The sequence below is a fragment of the Labeo rohita genome, chromosome 1 (assembly GCF_022985175.1).
Source record: "Labeo rohita strain BAU-BD-2019 chromosome 1, IGBB_LRoh.1.0, whole genome shotgun sequence".
In the NCBI taxonomy this organism is placed as follows: Eukaryota; Metazoa; Chordata; class Actinopteri; order Cypriniformes; family Cyprinidae; genus Labeo; species Labeo rohita.
In genome coordinates this window covers 25,266,794-25,289,124 of record NC_066869.1, presented here as the reverse complement: position 1 = coordinate 25,289,124, position 22,331 = coordinate 25,266,794, and the positions used below count along the sequence as shown (strand labels likewise).

The window sequence follows — 22,331 nt, the reverse complement described above, 5'->3', positions numbered from 1 at the left end:
CTTGGTTTTCAGATTAGACTACTTAGATACATCTGCAACAGGATAAAGAATCAAACAAAGGATTCAGCCGCAGTAAGCGCCACAGCAGAGCGGCTTCTTATGGTAGGAAAGTGGATACTCGGTGCCAGAGAGAAAACAAAGGCGTGATATGTGAGTGTTGGCAGAAGAACGCAGGTGGTTGTTTGTGCGGAAGCTTTTTAGGAAAGCCTGTTCTTGAACTGACACACACACACACATACGTAAACAAATGCAAAGCCAACAGCTCTCGACAGAAGACGTCCTCTAGCCTAACTAATGACATAAAGCCGACAGTAAATTCTTCATGTAACCATAACAGCTATTTGTAGCACTGCAATACATGTGTATTCTTGTAATTTGTGCTTAGTTGTAGGTAAGCTACTACCAAAATTGCTTGTATTCACTGTACAACAATAGAAAAGCACAGAAAAATGTCTGCTGCAGGAGAAAGCCAACAGATTATAGCCCTGCAGCTCTTGACTGGTTATCCATTAATACTAAGCATGACTGAGCTTGGCTAGTATCTGGATGGGAGACCTCCTGAGAACTGGCTAGATTACTCTGACCACACACCAGTTATCAGTGGAGAGAACAATGTTTTGGCCGCTGTGGATAGATGCTGATCGCTTGTGGAGGTTGATGACTAGTATTCAAAAAATGTGAACCCTACATACACCCTATGAAAACTCTCAAAATCAATCTTAATTTGTGTTTTGAAGATGAAGGTATTATGAATAATAATAAAAAGGTATTATGGGTTTGGATCAGTTTTTCAAATATCAGGTTTTCAAGAAATATGACGGTGTGAAGTGTCAGTAAAGAGCTTGAGATGAAACAAGACATACATAATGTGTGAAAACAAAGAAAATAACTTTTTTTATTTTTAGTGTTAATCATTTCCATTCAAGCTGCATTATTTTATTGAATTACTCAAAATGTATGAAAGTATTCTTTTGTTTTATGTATTTAATACACTTTTTTAAAACAGAGGAGGTAAAAATGTAATTTCCATAACTGTCATTTCCATCAAAGAATGTTAATTAACGCATAATTTGAGATGTAGTGGAAATTAGGCTGTGGTGGTAATAGTCGGTATTTTCAGGAGGAAAAAAAAAGTTTAGTTATTTCAGAAATAATTCTAATATGCTGAGTTGGTGCACAAGAAGCATTTCTTATAATTAATGTTGAAACAGTTGTGGTATTTCAGGATTCTTTGATGAACAAAAAACATTTTGTTTGAAAGAGAAATCTTTTGTAGCAATATAAATGTCATTACTGATGCTTTTGATCGAGTTAAATGCACTCTTGCTGAATTTAAATGTATTTCAATCAATAAATCAATCAAAAAAAAATTCCTATAGCTTAAACAGTAGAGTATGGTGCTAGAAACGCCAAAGTCATACCTTTGCTTTCCAAATAATGCATAGGCTGATAAATTATCTAATTTAAAGGGTTAGTTTACCCTAAAATGAAAATGCTGTCGCTGCATGAACGTTCATCTTCGGAATACAAATTAAGGTATTTTTGAAGAAATCTGAGAGATTTCTGACCCTGCATAGACAGCAATGCAATTACCACATTCAAGGCCCAGAAAGGTAGTAAGAACATTGTTAAAATAGTCCATGTGACATCTTAATTCAACCTTAAGTTTTTAAAGTTACGGGAATACTACTTGTGCGCAAAGAAAACAAACTTTATTCAACAATTTCTTCTCTTCCATGTCAGTCTTTGTCTTGCATTGACGAGAGTACCACTGCTTACAAGTGGTGCTGCTGACACAGGAGCCAACATTCTCAAGTAGAACGTCCAATTCTCTTAGCTGTCTGTATATTTTGTTTCAAATAAGTAAGGCTGAAATAAGCCATTCTCTGTTGAAATCTTCACAGTTTACGACGACTGTTTAATGTACAGCATGCGCCATCTTTACTTGTAAACAAGGTGCAGCATATCCGTGTTCTGCATTAGAACTCCGGCTCCTGAGCCAGCAGCTCCACACTCATATGTTTTGTGAATGCACAAGATGCATGTGTGTGGATGATTGTTAAATAAATTTTAACAATTTTTGTTTTCTTTGCGCACAAAAAGTATTCTCGTAGCTTCATAAAATAAAAGTTGAACCACTGATGTCATATGGACTATTTAACCAATGTTCTTACTAGCTTTCTGGGCCTTGAACGTGGCAGTTGCATTGCTGTCTATGCAGGGTCAAAAAGCTTAATTTGTGTTTCTAAGACAAATGAAGGTCTTACGGGGTTGGAACAACATGAACGTGAGTAATTAATGACAGAATTAAAATTTTTGGATAAACTAACTTTTTAAATACAATGCAAGTTGCTTTGGATAAAAACCAAGTGCATAAAAAGCTAATAAAATGTGTTTTGAAAGACTTTATGTATAGTTATCATTCATGATTATTATTAAAGCACTGAGTCTTGTAATAGTCAATGCAGCCTCAGTTTCAAACTGAGGAGATTGTGCTCCTGAGTTTAATTTTTATGATGTATTTGTTTAAGGTGTGTAGTGTTGTGTGTTTAAGCCCATGTTCCAGGTCTGTTCTCTCTCTTCTGCTCTCTCCCTATGATCTCCATGGTCCAGTAGTGCAGCAGTGTTGAGGGAGAGTGTGGGTGACAGATCTGGGACGGCTTAGCGGCTGCTGACTGACAGAGATAGAGTTAAGGGCCGAGGGTCCTTTCTGCTCGGCCCTCCATAGAGCAAACCTACTTTGAAGCGCTGTAATTGTTTCTAATCGCCGGGCGGCTGTGGCGGCTTTAAATTTCACAGGGTCGCCACACTCAGCCAAGCAGAGCGAAGGAGAGCAAGTGATCCAGGAGAGGAGGGAGACTCCTGAGACGCGCTGCCTCGCCTTTCTTTTCTTCCCTCCTCTTCTCCACGGAGTGTTTGTGAAGAGACGGAAATGATAGATTTCTAGCTTTACCTAACTTTTCTTCTCTTTTTCTCTCCTTGCCTTCAGACCAGATTGCTCAGAACCCCAAAACCATTGTGTGTCCCATGATAGACGTGATTGACCATAACCACTTTGGATACGAGGCGCAGGCAGGGGATGCCATGAGGGGAGCCTTTGACTGGGAGATGTACTACAAACGCATTCCCATCCCATCAGAGCTACAAGGATCAGACCCCAGCGACCCATATGAGTGAGTGAAATCAGCCAATGGGAGTCTCTTATGTGCTCAGCATGGAGCTAGAAAAAAGGTTGAAATTACTAATTTATTATTTTATTTTATTTTATTTATTTATTTATTTATTTTTTAAAGAAAAGCACTGGAAAATCAAAAACATATGTGCTGCCCATTCAATTTTTTATTTCTTGGTGTTCAGTGAAAATCCTGCGATTGTTTTTGGTCTTTTTTTCTTTTCCTTTCCATTTTTTGTATTCTGTATTGCTCCCTTTCCAATTTGCTTTAGCTTTTGATCTGCCAGTCTGTTTCAAAATCTCATTTATATCTGCTGGACTGAGACATTGTGATTGACCTCATTAAACCTGTATTGTTGAGCATGAATAGAGGATATATGAAATGTCGCTCTGACCAGTGACCTGCACTTATGATACCCTCAATTAATAGCCAGGAACCTTAAACCAGGGTCTTTCATTTTCATCCTGTTTCATTGCGTTTTAATGTGCACATGTACACATTTTTTTTTTTTTTTTTTTACAAGCTTTTCTACCACAGCTCACGTCAATCCATGATTCAGAGTTTAAGTATTAGTTCTGCTCTCTAACCTTCAGCTCTACTCCACAAGCAGTAGAGCAGCTTTTCCCAACATTTTTTTTGTCTGATGTACCCTCACGACCCCAACAAAAGGCCTCAAGCTGTCTACACTTAACCCGCAAATGTGTTTCTTCTAACTCTGATTATACTCAGTGTGGCCATTATTGCAATAATTCACTCTAAATTAAATTAAAAACAGTGGGTGAATCTGTTATTTCATAACCGAATTTAGTTTGATTTGAGACATTAGATGCACTAAAATTGGTTTAAAAATTTATTATTTTCTTAGGAAGTGCAAGTAAGATGAGTGGAGAAAGAAATCTATTTGTCTCTGGAGTCTTTTAGTATGCAGTTATGTTCTGTTATAAGTATCATCCACATAAATTCACTCATACATACTGTTTTGATCCCTTTCTTTTTTTTTTTTTGTTAAGATTTTATTTTATTTTATTTTTATAAGTCATTTACTTATATCTTATAACTTTAGCAAAATATTTTAATCTCTGGATAAGAGTCACTGCAGTAGAGACACTCTTGTGCATTTGGAGAGTGAATGTGTATGTGTGTGTGCATGCTTTTTTTGGTCCCCTATCACATCGCAGCACGTTGCGCCCCAGACTAGCCATACCAGGCATTAAGCTGTGGATTAATTTTTGGGGTGGATATGAGGTCTTGAGAAAATCAGCTTTCCTGAGAATGGTGGAGTGTGTGTTTGTGTTTATATGTGCAGGCGCACTGCGTCTCCTCTGCAGGTCTGAGTGAAGACTCTCTCACTCACTTACGTACACCAACACAAAAACACACTCTTACACAGTCTTACAACCAGCCTTTCATGACTGCTGCTGCACACATGTGGATTAGAATGTTAACATTAGTGGGATGCTGCAAGGCTTTATCCACAGACTCTCTTTCTGTGGACTCCAGACCAGCACAGCCCACTGTAGTTCATCCAGCGTCCCACTCCTCCTCCAAGCCCTGAGGGCAAGTCATATTTTCTCCAGTCACTGGCTCAACCCATGCCCACCTGTCAGGGATCAAACACACCTCTTTATCTCTATTCCACTCTGCCCAGCTGTCAGCATTACTGACTACATATGACAAGTGTGTGCCTAAAACGTTTAGATTAGGCAGGAAAATTCCATTTTTGTAAGTTTTTTAGCTATTGTTAAAAATCGAAAAGTTGAAAAATCGAAAAATGAAATTATTTATTTATTTATTTATTTTTTATTAGATTGTTCTTACACCCATGAACATAACCATTATGCTGGTTATCGGATGCAAAATTCACTTTTACATGTTGTTTGAACATAAATGTGTGTTGTCAGTGTGTGTACACAACCACCCTATAATGATAAAAACCCACCTAGTGCTTTTTTAAAAATCCATATAAATCATAACACCTTTTTCAAATCAGGCTATTCTCAGATTCTTGGCTGTGTGACATCACACAGACCAGGGCCACTCCCGCAATAGCTGATTGCCGTCTTACCTTAGACCCACCCTGAGCTGTGAACTGTCCGCCATTGTTTTGACGCCAGTGCAGGAGTAGGCAAAAATGTCTCAGATTGAGCAACTGAGGTGTTTTGTTGTTGGATGTAATAATGAAAATATCAGTCGTCATTTACTCCCAACATCTGAGCTGCTGAAGATATAAAGGATTAATGTTACTTTTTTTGAAGGGATTGCGCCTGGCAATCTACATAAATGCGTCTATTTTCGCACTAATCATTTGTGATCCACCTACCGATGAAGTGAGTATAAGGGTTTTTTAATGAATTTTTGTGAATTGCCTTTTCTAATAATGTGCTAGTTAGCTAGATTCACGGCTGAATGTGGCTAAAGTTTACAGTCTGCTCATGAGCAGATTTTGTTAGCATTTTAAGCAACATGCAACAAAACAGCTTGCAGTGAACAGGGCTGATTTTGACAAGGTGAAAGGGTGTTGTTTTACACTACTATTGAGAAATTTTAGCCGAAGTAAGTATGAATTTTCATTAAGACCCTTAAGAATCATATCCATTTGATTCCAAATGCTCCATTTTCCACAAGCTGATATGATTCTTTAGGGTCTTAATGAAAAGTTTATAATATACTTTGGTTAAAAATTCTCAATGATTGTGTAAAACAACACCATTTTTACTTTGTCAAAATGAGCTCTGCAAAAATCATCCCATTCTGAGGGATTGTTTCTTTAAATGCAAATGACCTCTGCTCGCCCCTGCTGCTCTGAGAGATTGTTTACTTTAGCCGCATTTAGCACGTTTAGACGTGAAACTTGCTAACTAGCATGTTATTAGGAAAGGTGATTGCAGATATTCATGAAAAACAAAAAACCCTTACACTCACTTATGCTTTAGGTGAAGCTGGATCACGAATGATTTGCGGGAACATAGACGTGTTTATGTAGATCGGGAGGCGCATTTCCTTCACAAACAAATGTAATCCACTGTATCTTCAGTGGCTCAGATGTCGGGAGTAAATAACGACCACTATGTTCATTATTACATCAAGCAACACAGCACCTCAATCGCTCAATCGGAGATATTCTTGTCTAACTTACATCCCTCGAAACAATGGAGGTCGGACTGTTGCAGCTGAGGGTCTGAGGTAAGACGCTCATGTTAAACAACAATTGTGGGAGTGGCCTCTGTCAGTGTGACACCACCTGAGACGCCATCTGAGAATGGCTCGATTTGAAAAAGGGGATATTATTTTTACAGATTAATGAAAAGGGGATATTATTTTTACAGATTAATTAAAAACCACTTCATGGATTTTTATCATTACAGGGTAGATGTGTACGTACACTGCCAACACACATTAATGTTCAAACAACATGTAAAAGTGAAGTTTGCATCCGATGATGCCTTTAATAATAATCACATGCAGGTATAGATATACAGACACACACGGGTTGGAAAAAATAATCTTAACACCTGGGAAATAGGCAGTATTTGTTTATTTATTTATTTATTTTTTTGGCATTTTTGCTTTTTATTAGTGTAGAGCAGACAGGAAGCGAAGTGACTGAGAGAGAGGGGGGTGGATTGGGAAAGGTCCTCGAGCCGGAATTCGAACTCGGGAATCCTGTAACACAACAGTCGCAGACATTCTAGGTATATATGACTTTCTTCTTTCAGACGAATACAATCGGAGTTGTATCAAGAAATGTCCTGGCGCTTTTAAGCTTTACAGTGGCAGAGAATGGGTGTTGGGGGTTTGAACGACAATAAAGTGTACTGGAAACAATTCTTGGAAGAATACAGTGGCTTGAAAAATCTGTCTCTTTAATACAGCTTTCAACCTCCTTTGAAAAGATTCATACAAATTTTGACTAGTCTCCAGTTGAATGTTGTCTATCAGAACATCTGCCAACTGCTTCTCACTCTTCTCTCCAAAACTCCCTAAAGTAGTTTGATAATAATGGAGTTTGGATTTGTTTGGACAGGACTGGTGTTCCAACCGTCCAGGTTTTATGACTGTGAGTCCGTTTTTTTTTTTTTTTTAGATTTAACATTGGTGTCTGCGATTAAAATTTTACCGATGGGGCTCCTTCATGGATGTTGGCTTTGTGAAGTCTCTGTGGTTGTTTTTTTTTTTTTTTTTTATAGAAACAGGGTCTTCAGAGTGAATACTGATGTTTGCTGGCAGCAGTAATTCTGTGTCGTTTGGACACAATCCTTCTTAGTGTTTGACGGTCCTTGTCATTGACTTTTTTTGCCCACTATTCTTCTTTGCTGATGAAGTTTTGCTGGTCACAAATTATATAAAGGAAATAGTGAATCATAGTATTAGAATGAATGAAGTTCCAAACATAGGTTTGAGATGAGCCTAATCATTAAGTTCTGTCAGTCATCATTACCAGCCTATATAAGCAGCAGTCATTTTGCCTTCATAGCAACAATTCTTCTGACATCCCTCTACCTCCCCATCTCCTTCTCTATTTCTGTTCTCCCTTTATGCAGTAGCACAATAGGGAGGTTAAACTCAGAGCTCAAGCTGTGCTTTTGGTTCAAGCCTCCATCAGGGACAGCAAGGCAAGTTTGTTTACCATTGACCATCAGAACTGGATGGGCAGCTGGACTCGTGAATTTATTACAATAAAAGCACTTAAGTAAAATTTTAATTTAATTGAAAATCTTACAATTTTAAATGAAACACTGATTTATTAGGATAGGGAAAATTAGATTCATCAAAATCCATGTCTGGGCACTTCAAACATTTATTTAAGAGATTTTATATATTTAAAGTAATGAACAACAAATCTGAGTGTAAGGACTAAGGATTCTCTAGTGACTAAAGTTTTATTCATTTTGTGGTTTGTCATTTGGCAAAAATGCTTATGAAAAATCAAAGCTGGGGAAATGCATACACAAAATCAATGCTGAAAGTAATATTCTTCATATCTTCTGTAATACAGACGGAGTACTAGGAGACATTTCTCATTACATGCCAGTGTCTGAGGGGAATTAAGAGGGATAGTTGGACGGCAGGATATGATACCAGAGTTCAGTTTTGAGAGTGAAATGCATGCATTTCCAGAGTTTTTATTTCGCCGATAAACCTCAACTCCCACCGGCTCACATTTTACTCTGACCTGCATATCCATGCTCCCATTCTCACTCTCTTTGTCTATCTCACAGGAAGGGCAGCCGAAATGTATACTGTGAAACATTACTCATGAATGTGACACTAAACCCTCAAACATTTTAGCGAGTTGTATAAATTCGATCCATTCTACAGACCCAGGCCTCTTTGATGCATATTGCAAACCACAACAGAGATTTGTTGCCTTCCATTCCGTGCATATACTGTCACAAACGGTTGTGTTTAACTCTGTCTGGTGTACCAGGCAGTCCTAAGTCCCCCGTATGCTGTTTATCTTCCCCTTCAATTCTCTGCGAAAAGTCCCCCTACAGTACATAACATCTGCCTAAAGCAGTTAACAAGCCAAAGTTAAGCTGACGTCTCTCTCCTCACGCACTCAAGCCTCTCGCGTGGGCTAAGACTCTTCCGTCAGAGCCGTGTTGCTAGAGGGGTGACGTCTCCTCTGCCAATTTGCTAACTTTACTTCTGAAGGAGCAGGCTGAGGCGTTTTCATGAGGGTGAAAGAGAAGCATAGGAGGGGAAGACAAAATGCATCCGTTCAGTCTCCATGCACCCTTTTTGCTCTCTGCGAGACATCGGCGCTGAAAGTGAGATGCGGAAAACTTTGCGACGTGATGCGTACGTAATGAGCCTCTCCTGTGAGCCGCCCTCGACCATGGAACAGAATCCTCCTGGCTTTCCAAGTCCCCCATCCTTTTATTTTAATACTTTATTACCTCTCGCCTCGACTGCTGGCTGAGCAACCTAGACTGGCGCATTCGCATGTGTGAAGCGTACGCAGCTAAGAAGCCTTAATATAGATCTTACCGCCTGTTACAAGATGAAAGCGGCCCTTCTATCTGGATCACAGCTCATTTGTGCAATGACTGATCTGCTGAGAAGTCAGAGCTTTCTTCCCTGACTTCTCTCTGATTGATTGAGAGAAGAAGAAAGAGTAGTAAACCCAACGTATTGCCGTTAATGGAAGCACGGCGCATGATTCACCTCACTACCTTGCGACATGCGTTAGCTGTTGGGTTAAATCACATTATAACCCCAGTCTGGGAATCTAACCCGCTCCGAGCTGAAGCCAAATCCTTGTCCTCACATCGCCCCCTTCTGGCCAGGACGAGAAGGCACTCCGGCTGGTCACAGTCGATGACAGGAAAGGATAACGGCAGGATCCTATTTCCATATATTAGAGACCTTATTGGCCCTTTATTCATTAGAGATGGCTTTCTATAATGGGGTCACATTGTCCCCTATCTTCCGCGTTTCTCTGAGGAGGAAATGAATAATGGATTTGTGGTGTACATATGCTTTAATAGTGATTCACAGTCTTGCCTTTCACACATATGCCCTTGCTTGGCGTGTTCGACACCTTGAACTCACAAAAATGTGCAAATGTATGAAGTTTTCTCTCCAGGTGTAATGGGATTCCTGGAAAGTGTGATAGATGACAATGGACTCAATCTGTTCTCCGCCTTACCGTCTCTGTCTCTTTCTGTGTCTCTCTCACTTTATGCATACTCTGACCTTGACTTCAAGGAAGTACATTGGAAATGATTTCCCACTACAAATCTCTTCTAAGTCCCCTACAGTTTCGCGTGACTTTAACCATTTAATACGCAGCTGCACAATAGGACTCAGAAAGAGGTGATTATGCCAGAACTCGCTCCCCTCCCACCCACCATTCAAGCAAGATTGGACATTTCCAAATGGAGGTCTTTTCTACTGAGAATGGAAATCTTCCTGCTGAATTTGCCAGGGACGGGAGTAAATAGTGGATTTATATTTATGGAAATCACAGGGACAGCGGGGATGATGGAAGAGAGAGAGAGAGAGAGAAAAGAAAAGCTGATGAGCTCTTCAGCCTGTGTCCTCCTTGCTCCACAAAGACGTTTAAGCTTCATAAATGTTGTATTTGGGGAGAACTTAATTGGATTTATGTTGCTCAGGCCTTGAATGCAAATTGTGATTGGCATCTGCGTGGCAGCCACTTTTTCCATGATTGAAAAGGAAAAGGGGGGTACAGAATGAAGGTGATGCAAAAACGTTGTTTTTGTTTTCTGTTAGAAATGCTTTGAATTATGAATGGTTCATGAAGGTTGGCTAGATTTTCTTATATATTTTTTAGTGTTTTATTTTCAGGCTAGTGTTTTAATTAGCACGCTGACACGCTGTGGTTTAGCTGTTAGGTGCGACTTTAAATAAATCAGCTTTAAATTACTATAGTTACACAGCCGTACACATTCAAATGGATGTTTTGTGAAAGTGTCGCATCTAGAGCTTTGCCTATAAGATGCTATGTTAAAATTAGCCTATGTTTTAAAAATGCATTTGGAGTAAGTATTAAAGGAGATTTATTTGTATGTAGTGTATTTATTACACTACTGTTCAGGTTGGTAAGATTGTTTATTGATATCTTATACTTACCAAGACTGCATTTATTTAAAGGGGTCCTATTATGCTCTTTTGCAAAGTCTTGATTTTGTTTTGGGGGTGTACTAGAACATGCTCCCATGCTTGGTGGTTCAAAAAAACGCATTATTTTGAACATAATTTACATTATTACAATACCTTTCTCCCAGCCTGGCACAAATAGCTTGATTAGTTCTGGGTTTAATGAAGGCCAGCCTTCCGAAAAAAGGAAATGTGTTACGATTGGTTAGCTGTCCCAGTGATTGCGATTGGCGAACAGCTTAGACGGTGTTTCAATACTGCCACGCCCCTTGTCAAAGCAGTTTGCGCAAGCTAGAATAACAGTGAATCGTACGTTTTAAATATGGATATTTTTCTTCGCATCCATTCGCTACAGGAGACCCACTGGAGCCATGTGAGGCACTTTTTATTATGGATGGATGCACTTAGACTTTATTAGACTCAGATTGCATTCGTCTGAAAGAAGGAAGTCATATACACCTAGGATGCATGGAGGGTGAGTAAATAATATGCTACAGTAGTGTTGAGTCCCATCCTCACAGGCCCCCAGCCTGTGAGAGCACAGATACATAATAAACTTTATTTCGGATGTGTTATCTTATGTAACCCGCATCAGGGCCAGAAACAACTTAATTAAACTAACCATTTAGTTGATACATCATAAACTATAAATAGTAAATATTTTAAAGCATTTATTAACTTTTACATGTGCTAATACATTTTAACATATAAAGCATTAATGCATTATAAATAAACATGAATAACCAGTGAACATCTGTATTTAGAAATGGGTAGTATAGTTGATTAATTAACCTAGATTCATAAATGCTGTAAACACTGTTGTTCATTGTTAGTCCATGATACCGAATGCACTAGTTAATGTTAACAAATTGGAGTTTATTATAAAGTGTTTCCAAAAATATGTTGTTTTGCACGTCCTTCCTCTGAATGTATGTCAGGAGAGACAGGGATCGATGCCAGCTGCTCTTAGGGGCTTTCTCTGAAGGGCTGTCTCCAACCAGCCTGAACAAATGATTATTTATATTAGGATGAGCACAAAGCAATGAGATCCTTTAACTTAGAGCCCATCCGCAGAGGACAGACGCATGGAGCCACACAGACTGGCAGCACATTTAGCTAGAATACAATGCACAAGCTATGTCTCTTCCTCTCTCTGAATAATTACCATAAGTCAAGGGAGCAAACATCGTTGTGACTCTACGTGTAAATACCTCTTTCTCTCCTGAGGTCTGTTTCCAGAGATTACGGTATTTAATTGAGGAATAACACAAATTAATAAGAGCCTAGTCACAAGACACTCTCTCTAAAAATGGCAATGCTGGAAGAGTTTACAGAATCACCTGCACCAATTACCCCTTAGTGTTGCTTTATTATTAGCCCCAGTGGAATCGGCAGACCACCAAGAGGGCTTGTCAACATGGGGCACGCATGTCCTCAGGGAGTCGTTCTGTGTGTGTTTGTGCATAAGTGTGTGTGTGTGTGTGTGTGTGTGTGTGTATTTAGGTCGCTGTGCTGAATGGTAATAGAAATGAGAGTGTACTGTTGGAGTGGCTAGTGTGTGAGAAGGTGATGAATGCTAATGAGTGTGAAAGAGGGCTGAGAGGTTGAGACCCCACTGAGTCCCTCAAGACCTGGAGAGAAAGCTGCCCCAGAGAGTGTCCTACATACAGACTGAAAGAAGAGTGTGTGTTTGTGTGTGTGCTTGTTTCGCACCTACTGTTTGGAGAGTGGAGCGATAGCAATTTCACTTCCTCGCTCAAAGCGTTCTGTAATCACTCCGCTCCAACTCCACTCTGGGTTTTCCATTTCACGTTTGCAGCTTTTTGTTTGTATGTTTGTTTTTATGCCATATCTGTCTGATTCTACAGTTTTTTCTTAGGTTTGTATGGTTTTATGAGTATTTTTGAATAGAATATTTCATTAGGCTAACTTTACATTGTCTTAAAGGTATAGTTCACCAGTTGGGTTAGTCCATATTTGACCCAACGTTGGGTTAAAAGAACCCAGCATTTTTTAGAACGTACCATGTTCAAGGCCCAGAAAGGTATTAAAGACTACGGATGCACGATATTATCGGACCAATATCGAAACTAAATGTAAATATTGGCATGGACCTAAAAAAATAATCCCGATATGTCTTGCTGAAAAGAGTAATATGTTAACACACATGTACTCAGGGTGTGCTAGTCATTAGATCACGTCAGCAGTGTGGCTCATTCTTGAGGTAGTTTTGCATGTGTGTGAAATTCACTGTTTTGGAACGATGCATTTAAACTGAGAATGCATAAACATAGTGACATGTTCGGTGTACGATAGAGTAAACAGTAATAGCATGTGCAGTGGCAGCCTCCTCCTAGTTATTTTCAAAGCTTCAATGTACTGTCATTATAAAAGAATTTCATTATTGTTTATTTAATATTAACAAATAAGTTCTTGTTCAAAACTAAGCAAAGTTAAGAATAATTTGCTTATTATTTCCACACAGGAGAGACTTGGTGTTGTTTCCAAACAGAATCGGCCAAATGGTTATCGGTTATCGGCCAAAATGAGTTGAAAAAATCAGCATATCTTGCATCCCTAGTAAGAATATTGTTAAAATAGTCCATGTGACATCAGTGGTTCAACCATAATGTTATGAAGCTATACTTCTTGTGTGTAAAGAAAACAAAAATATCTACTTTATTCTACAATTTTGATATCAGAACGCAAGCTCCTGCGTCAGCAGCACGACATATCGTGCGTGGAATTGTCGTGATCGCACATTGAGGACTGACAGAGAAGAGAAGAAATTGTTAAATAAATTCATTATTCTTGTTTTCTTTGCACACAAAAAGTATTCTCGTATCTTCATATAAAGCGGTTGGACCACTGATGTCACATAGACTATTTTAACGTTGTCCTTGCTACCCTCCTGGGCCTTGAACGTGTCAGTTGCGTTGCTGTCCATGCAGGGTCAGAATTCTCTCAGATTTCATCAAAAATATCTTAATTTGTGTTCTGAAGATGAAAAAAAGTCTTAACATAATATTAGGTCTTACAGGTTTGGAACGACCTGAGGGTAAGTAATGATAAAAGGTGTCATTGTTACTCAGTTCTTATTGTACCAAAGTAGCACTCCTCATGTATTTTAAATGACAAAATTGACTGAGGAAAAACTGATTGTGGAAGTTTAAAAACTTATATTTCATAGAAAACCCCTTAAGTTCCTTAAGGAAAACCATAAAAAGCATCAAACCTAATTAAGCCTCACAGAAGTCATGAAAATACAAGGTGGTGGTGTTAGTTTTATGCTGAGTGCACAAAACGAGAGGCTGTGTTTTGTGATTGATTGTTTTCCACCACACCCTCTTTTTGCTTTCAACATGAAAAGACAGATTGCTTGTTGTTGGAATCTTGTCACATTGTGCCTGGTTAGGATTTTATTTCCATGTGTTATAGTTCACCTAAAAATAAAAATTCTGTCATCATTTACTTACATCAATTACCATTGTATCACACTAAACCTGTATGAACTTTCTTATGTGGGAAATAAAATATTTTGAGAAATTTCTCAATATTCTCCATGCAGTAGAATTTAAAGTAACCAAACAGTTAGTTTCCAACATTGTTCAGAATATCTTCTTTTAGTTTCTGCAGAAGAAAATAAGTAATACAGATTTGAAATGGCATTAGATTAACTTAATAATTGCAGAATAATCATTCTTGGGTGGACTATTTAAGGAACACTTAATATTTTTTTCTTCACACATCTTTTTAAACTTCACAATACATTATCACATTCACTCTTAGTTGTAAATTTGTCATCTTTATCCTTCTAATTATACACATAATATAATTAATCATGTTCCTTCCAAAGAAGCTGTTGCAATAAAATCTGTCAACACAATGTGCCTGGGTATCAGAGAGATCTTACAGTGGGAGAACACACAACATTCTGACTTTCCGTATTAAAATCCCTCCTCGCTCCAGGCAAAATCAGACAGATCCCCTCCATGTTCGTTTTCACTCCACATCGCCTCACAGGAAGAGCTCATCTTGTTAGATTTATACTTAGCTAGGGGGTCTACATCCAGGAGGGCCCCTCTATTTCTGTTTCTCTTTCTTTTTTTTTATCATTCTCTCTCTCTCCTTATCTCTCTCTTCTTCTGTAGTGAGGTATTTGACCTAGTGGTATGCTCCAGTGGTGCAGAACACTCCTGATGAGAGGTTTCTCTCCTTCCTTCACCTGCCTTTCCGTCACACACACTGACACTCCAACACATCGACCCACACTCTCCCCTCAGAGCGGGGCCTAAATAGCCAATCAATACGGCCACCGCAGCTGTTCCTACATCCTTATATTTACCTCGCACGGCAGCCTCACCCCCCAAAGTAATCAGCTCACTCCTCTGTGTCTGAAGAAACCGAACGTTGAAACCAGACACATCCTAAATGGACCGTGTCATTGTGCATGCATGAACGCACTCGGAGACGAGAGCGTGCAAATACAATCAAGAGCCCTAGCTGTGGCTAGAGCCTTCAAAAAACTTGTCAAGTCATCAAAGCTCCCCGGAGCCTGTTGATCGGTCGCTCCAATCATGCCCATCGCTGACTCTGCCTCTCCTGATGTCTAAGTGATTCTATTTCTTCCCGCCTGAGTCTCCTAGCTGGGTGCCCAGCTGATCAAATAAACTATCGGCGAACCCCACAGCCAATGAGCTGGCTAAGCACCCACACAGTCCATCATCTGCAACAGCCAAGACACAAACGTCCATTCCAGGACGGCATGTTTCACCACGCCACAGTATCTGCTGGAGCTGCTGTTATTGGCGGTGGACGCGAAAAAAAGCAACATGGTCATTTCTCCAGTGGAGTGCTTGTTCCTCCATTAGCTGCCTTAATTGAGTAGACTGTTATATTTCAGCACCTTATTAAATCGGAAGGAAGCAGGCCAGAGAGTATTACGTGAGAGTAAATTGATTTTGGCGCCGTGCTGCTCATCTACTTTGGCCGTCTGTACACAAACCCATTCCTCCAATTATTGTTTATGGCTTGCCTCTTTGTCTTTGCTCTCTTGCTCACTTTCGTTCATTCACTCCGTTCTCCTGCTTTTAGCCATCCATAATATTTTGGCCCTGCTTAGTTTAAATCCTTTCCCAGGAGGACACAGAACCCAGCACTTTGCAGTTTTTATGCTTGTTAAATACTGACCACGAGGTTTCTATCAGATTATCTGCACTTGGTGGTCACATAATTATTTATTTCATTTTAATTGGAAAAAATCAGCCTGATATATCAGTATGTGTATTCGTGGGTCATGCTGTCTGTTATCATTTTGTCATTAATGAAAAGTGATGCTAAGTTAATTAGACTCCATGGTCAATCATTAGACTCCTCCAATAAATTTTGTACGTTCTTCTGCAAATTTTGCTCAGATAATCCAAAAGCTACAAAATGTTTCTTTTTTTATATTTAAATATTGTTCTATAGAAATGGTTTTATAAAATGAATTCATTGAAGATGCCAATCAGAAAATTAGGAATTTTTTTTTGATAGTGGTTTGGTATATTGAAGTTTACTCGGTTTAACTTGTTAAGGGTACCTGAGTAATTTTGGCACAACAACTCAAAAGCTTGTGGTCAGCAGTTAAAGAAATTAATACTTTTATTCAGCCAGGATGCATTAAATGAATCAAAATGATAGGAAGGCATGGTTCATGTTACAAAAAAGATTTTTTTATTTCAAATAAATGCTGTTTTTATAGATTCTGTAACTTTCTAATCATCTCATAATCCTGAAAAAATGGTTTCCAAAAATATTAAGCTTTTGATAATAATTAATGCTTCTTGAATAGCAAATCAGCATAGTAGCATTATTTCTAAAGAATCATGTGTCGACTAGAGTAATGGCTACTGAAAATTCAGCTTTGCCATCACAAAAAGAAATTCTGTTTTAAAACATAATAAATATGTTTTATGTAACAGTTCTTTCTAGTCATCGAATCTGATTGGCTCATAAGAGTGTCATAAGTTACTTAACGAATGTCATGGCGGATGCCCAAATACAGTATCATTTTATAAAAATTTACTGTTTTTGTGTCAGAGAATGTAGTTTTAAGAGATTTTCAGATGGGAATGTACTTGTTCATAGGTCAAATATGCAGGCTGTTAATAAAGATAACTTCGGACATTTTCTGACATGTAAGCTCCAGATGGTCAGCGGCCATTCAGCGCTCATGAATCCGCCCGATAGCATCTCACCTCGGCCAGATATTCTGGAATTTACCACTGGCTCTGATGTCTCTGTAAAGGTTAAACATGAGATGTAATTCGTTTTGGGTAAATCTAACAGGCAGTCTTTGGTCTCATTAATTTATTATTTGTTCCAGAGAAAATCTCATGTTTATATAAATTCAGTGCTGTATATCAGAGCGCTGCCTTTGTACTTTTGACTGAATTGCCTAGCAGCTTTTTTTGATGGCTGTTTTTTGTTGTTGTTGTTTATTAAATATTATTATTCAGTAAATTATATTTTATATAAATAATATATTTAATAATAGTGTTTAGTATTGAGAAACGGTGCATGTTCATGATGATGATTTTAGTTACATTCTTCCACCATTAGATGGTGACGAGACTGTTTTTATGAGTGAGTCAGCAGTAACCTTTTTCACATTGAAAAGTTATAAAGGCCGTAAGCGGAAATTATTTTTAGTTTCAACAACAGCTTGACGCAGCGAACAAATGCACTGAGCAGCAAAATCACCCTTAATAGATGAAAGGATATTAATGTTATGACAAAGACTTTTATGCTTTCCTCAGCAGACATTAAAACTAATATTTATTGTGGAGATAAGCATGATTAAAATACAGTGAGATTTTACTGCAGTAATACAATAAGCTTTCAGTGAAGTAACTCAACGTTCCTGCGTTACTAGTTCTAAAGCGACATATTGGAATTAGTAACGGTGGCTTGGGCTCAGCTGTTAAACTGTCAAACTTTGATTTGAATCCATGGCGGAAGGAAGTAGTTTGCACAAAAGAGGGCTTTATAGACACTCCATTGTTATTTTATGTATTTACACACTCTTAGCCATGAGATATAGCTGTATATCGGCACGTTGTGATTACCTACAGCCGAATCACAGCTGTGCTGATATATAGCCATATCACACATCTACTTGTGTGATATTGCTTTTGTATTTTAGAATATATTAAAATAGAAATATTTATGTCAGTTAGAATTTTAATCTAATTTTATTACTGTTTTTTTTTTTTTTGATCAAATAAATAAAGGCTGCGAGCGTGAGCGTAAAAGACTTTTTTCAAAAATTTGCAATGCCAGACATGTCAACAGTAGTCTAAGTAGGTCCTTTTTTGGATAATACATTTGCCTAAATTTATGAGGCTTACTAAGAGTCACACCTCTTAGTAAATACAGTTGTCAGTCTCACTGACTATGTAAAAAGCCACCCATGATGAATAAATGAGGCCTGCCACCCGCACCACTACCACCAATGACGAATTAAATGTGCGCCCATAGATCATCTCAGCTTTACCCCCCCCTTAAAATACTGAATAAATAAATCCACCACAAATCCTCTCTCAACCCAGGGCTCTCTGTCGTCTGTGCAGTGTGCAAGTGCACTATATGCATAACCATAATCCCAAAACATGCTGTCATTCCAGCCCTTGCATTACCATATTTCATCCCACATGCTCTATTAAAAGATTGCACTACTTACACCAACAGACACTTTGTACCGCTTCATGTCTGCTTTAGCCAAGTCTCAATATTCAGCCACCACTGAACAACTGGAGAGATCCATTAAATCCATCACTATCCCCTCTCAAACCCCACTGGCAGGCTTAAGCCCTGTAAGTACATGTGATATAACATCTGAATACAAGTTTTGGAAACACAGAAAGCATTAATGAAAATAGCACATTGAGAATAACAGCAACTCTTCTGCATGTTTGGTTGACATCTGCTTAACAGCAGTCCTCTCCTACTTTGATCTGCCTTGAATTGGCCACTAAATCTCAACATTTTTCACATAAGTGATTTTGATTGGACTGTGAGCCTGATGGTATCAGTGAGCAGAATTCAGCTTGCAGCTTATGTCTGATTCTACCATCAGGGACTGTTTGCAGATGTAGATTATGATTCACCTTTCAAAACATAGAAGCCTGGGGAGATGCATGAAAGTAAAATGAGCTTATTAATTCATGCTATGATGGTTCCATGTGTTATATTCTCTGCTTCTGTACAGTGATGTGCTGGAGGGATGCCCACTGGATCCTGTCACAATACACACAAACCGTCTGACATATTGTAACATTAGTGCAGTTTTATAGTTGTAAGACCTGTTGTGCTCATGATGATGCGTATTTTACTATTTCACTTGTGTCATGTCTATCTATCAGGGGCATTTCCTCTGAGGCGGCAAGGGAGGCAGTGCCTCCTCCTAAAATTGGATGAGAAAAAAATCTTAGTACAAAACACAAGTATTACAAAATATGACATTAAACTGTATAAATCACTTGTTTTTCTAAAGAAACACTGTCCAACAGCGACACCAGTGGCTAAAGTTATAGCGAGAGTTGGCATCCATCATGCCTCCCCTGAGCCCATAGAGTTTTAACAGAGCCCCTAAAGCGTGCTGTGATTGTGGTAATTGAGAATGAATGATATGAATGGAACCAATCATTGGTTATGATCAGCTGTGATTGGTTCATGTGATAAATGTGTTCGCGCAATCGGTCTGAATGAACAACATAATGGTGATAACGGAAAGACTAATTAAAAAAAGTAACTAAACAACTCACACACTTAGATATAACAACTTTGTCATGTCATAATAAGACTTGAAATTGCCTAAAAACATGATCTGTAGGAGTTTTCAGTGAGCTTGGTGAAATTTAAGTCTCTGTGTCTGTGACCAGTATTTACCAAGCTTTGACGACTGATGATCTGAAAAATTCCAAAATAGATATTATTAAAAAGTTAACTTTAAATTTAAAGTCCAATTCTGCAATTCTATTCCCTACCTTAGTTCAAATTAGGGCTGCCCTCAACTATAGAAATTTTTCTGGTCGACTAGTAGTCATTCATTTTATGCATTAGTCGACTATTAGTCACACGTTTGTTAAACCATATAGGCTAAATCATAATAATGAGCCTTTAATTGCATACATAGCCTAATGAGTGTTTAAGCGCATGCAGAAAAAGCTTGTCACAGCACACCGGCAGATATAATAATTATGTGTCAGGGATAAAAAGCAAGTAGACTACATTAATGTTTCAATAATTTATTGACAAACTAGTGCTTTCTTTGTTTTCAACTTCAGAGATGAAGTCGGCGACACTGACTCGTCATCTCCCCAGCAGTGATGAGCCTGTTTGCATGTTTTCTGCAGATTACATAATCTGAGAATATTTGTTTTCTATTTACATTGGTTTATTTAAAAGTAGACATTTCACTCAATATAATTTTTTATGTCTGTAAGGCAAGTACACACAAGTGTGTTTTAAAGTGACGCGCTCAAGTTCACAGAGACCGAGACGGCAGAAAGCACATCCTGTTTGCTTTAATTATTTTACAAAAGCACAACATTTAGTTGTTATTCTGAGTGCACACAAATAAACATAGAGTCTTTACAGATTCGTAAGATGTACTACTTTTATCTGTATGACCAAAAATTATGGAGTATTTTAAGAGCAAGTGACCACACCGGCGCCTCCATCATGCAGTGAGCATGACGCAGTGCGTGACTTCAAAATGCATGGAATTTTTGTTTCATCGACTAACAGACTAATAAAATTTTATTCGACCAAGCCTCTTCTCGTCGACTAACTATTAGGGGGCAGCTCTAGTTCAAACTCAGATCAAATGCAACTGAATTATAGTTTTAATTGACAATTAATGACAAATAATCAGATGTTGCCACAAAAACAATATAACTATAACCAAGTTGCAAATGGACTATTTATCACAATGCAGGCATCATTATTCTGGCACAGACTCTCTTCAGTGCAGTGTTTGATTTGCATTCGAAGTTGCACTTATTATGAGTCACACATATAATAAACATTGACCCGCTGACTATTCGACTACTTTGCTGTACATCCAGTTTGCTAATAATAGTAGTCATGCAAGCCCTAGTGTATCCACCTACATAAACTTTTTTCCAATTTACATTTATCGATTTATCCAGTTCAACTCAAAGCTATTTGCAAGTGAGAAATAATATTACACAAGTGATTCATCATAGGCATTTTATTAAACACATATATATTAAGTGACGGTTCCTTCCTGATGCTCACAGAGTTTCTCCAGGGGTTATTTGACCTTAATTTGTGGTCCTTCCTGCACACTGTCCTTCAGGTTCTATTAAGACTTTGTACAAAAAATGCAATATGAAGTCATGGCTGAGCATGTTGGTCTTTCTGCTTCCCGCAGGTCTCCTGTGATGGCCGGAGGGTTGTTTGCTGTAAACCGACAGTGGTTCTGGGAGCTGGGAGGATACGACACAGGCCTTGAGATCTGGGGCGGCGAGCAGTTTGAAATATCCTTCAAGGTGAGTTAAATCATCTAAGTCAATTCCTTTATGCAATTCACAAATAATACATCAATTCTCACAGACTTTACGAAGGCTGCTTCCTTTTGTTGGCCGTCTAGAGCAAAATAATCAGACAGAACACAATAAGACCTATGCGAGATACAGTGTCTCACTCCAGTGCTTTATGCAGTCCAGGCATTAAAATGGATTTCAAGACACACCCTCCGAAACCGCATCCAATAGCTCCTTATCCATTGCAAACTGCTAACTATAACTACAGCAGATTCCTTTTCTCACACTTAATGTGAAGTGCTCTGTCTGTCTGTCTAGGCAATCTTTTCTCATTCTCTTCAACGATAAAGCCCGAATGAGATTGGACGGCAGAGGTTATTTTCTTCACTGTGTTACTAAGCGAAGCCTCAGAGCACACCAGTTGGCCAAAATAAGGTGGCGAAGATAGCGGAGCTGTGAGTCTGCGCGTGTGTGTTTTTGTGTTTAGACTGGCTAGTCTGCTGAAACTAATTAGATTGTGTGATCCAGTGATTGGCTGTGGCTCTGAAGTGATTCGGTTTTGATTAGCGGGGCCAAAACCGGCGCCGATGGATGTGAGGAAGTGTTCTATTTATCAGTTCTGACATACCTGCCACCCCACTCTTTTTCATTAGACTCTCACTTGTGCTGGCACTGAACTTTGTTATTGGAACACCATCCTCTGCGCCTCTGTAGTAACTATGGCAACCGCAAAAATAGTTTAGAGGCTAAACCGGCTGTTTGACAGGTTTCTTTTTTATTATCATTTCCTTTTATGCACAGTATCTGCCTGTTGCTGTTTGTCATAAAGTCGCACCATTCACATCTGACCTTGATATATGCTAGTAAAATGCTCAGTTTGAAAACTTTTAACACCGTGTCTCCACCCGGATCCGACATGCAACTACAAACTGAAATAAAAGCCGGCGCTGATTGGGCCTGGCGTCATCCCATTGATTGG

At 38.7% G+C, this 22,331-nt stretch overlaps 1 protein-coding gene across 1 annotated transcript in view; it reads left to right on the top strand.

Moving 5' to 3' along the window:
- galntl6 (polypeptide N-acetylgalactosaminyltransferase like 6) overlaps nt 1-22,331 on the top strand; it is a 211,814-nt gene that overhangs the window by 175,380 nt on the left and 14,103 nt on the right. The window contains exons 7-8 of the mRNA XM_051116816.1: nt 2,990-3,173; nt 21,241-21,358. Coding sequence (XP_050972773.1) covers nt 2,990-3,173; nt 21,241-21,358 — 302 coding nt within the window. The remainder of the gene's footprint in view (nt 1-2,989; nt 3,174-21,240; nt 21,359-22,331) is intronic.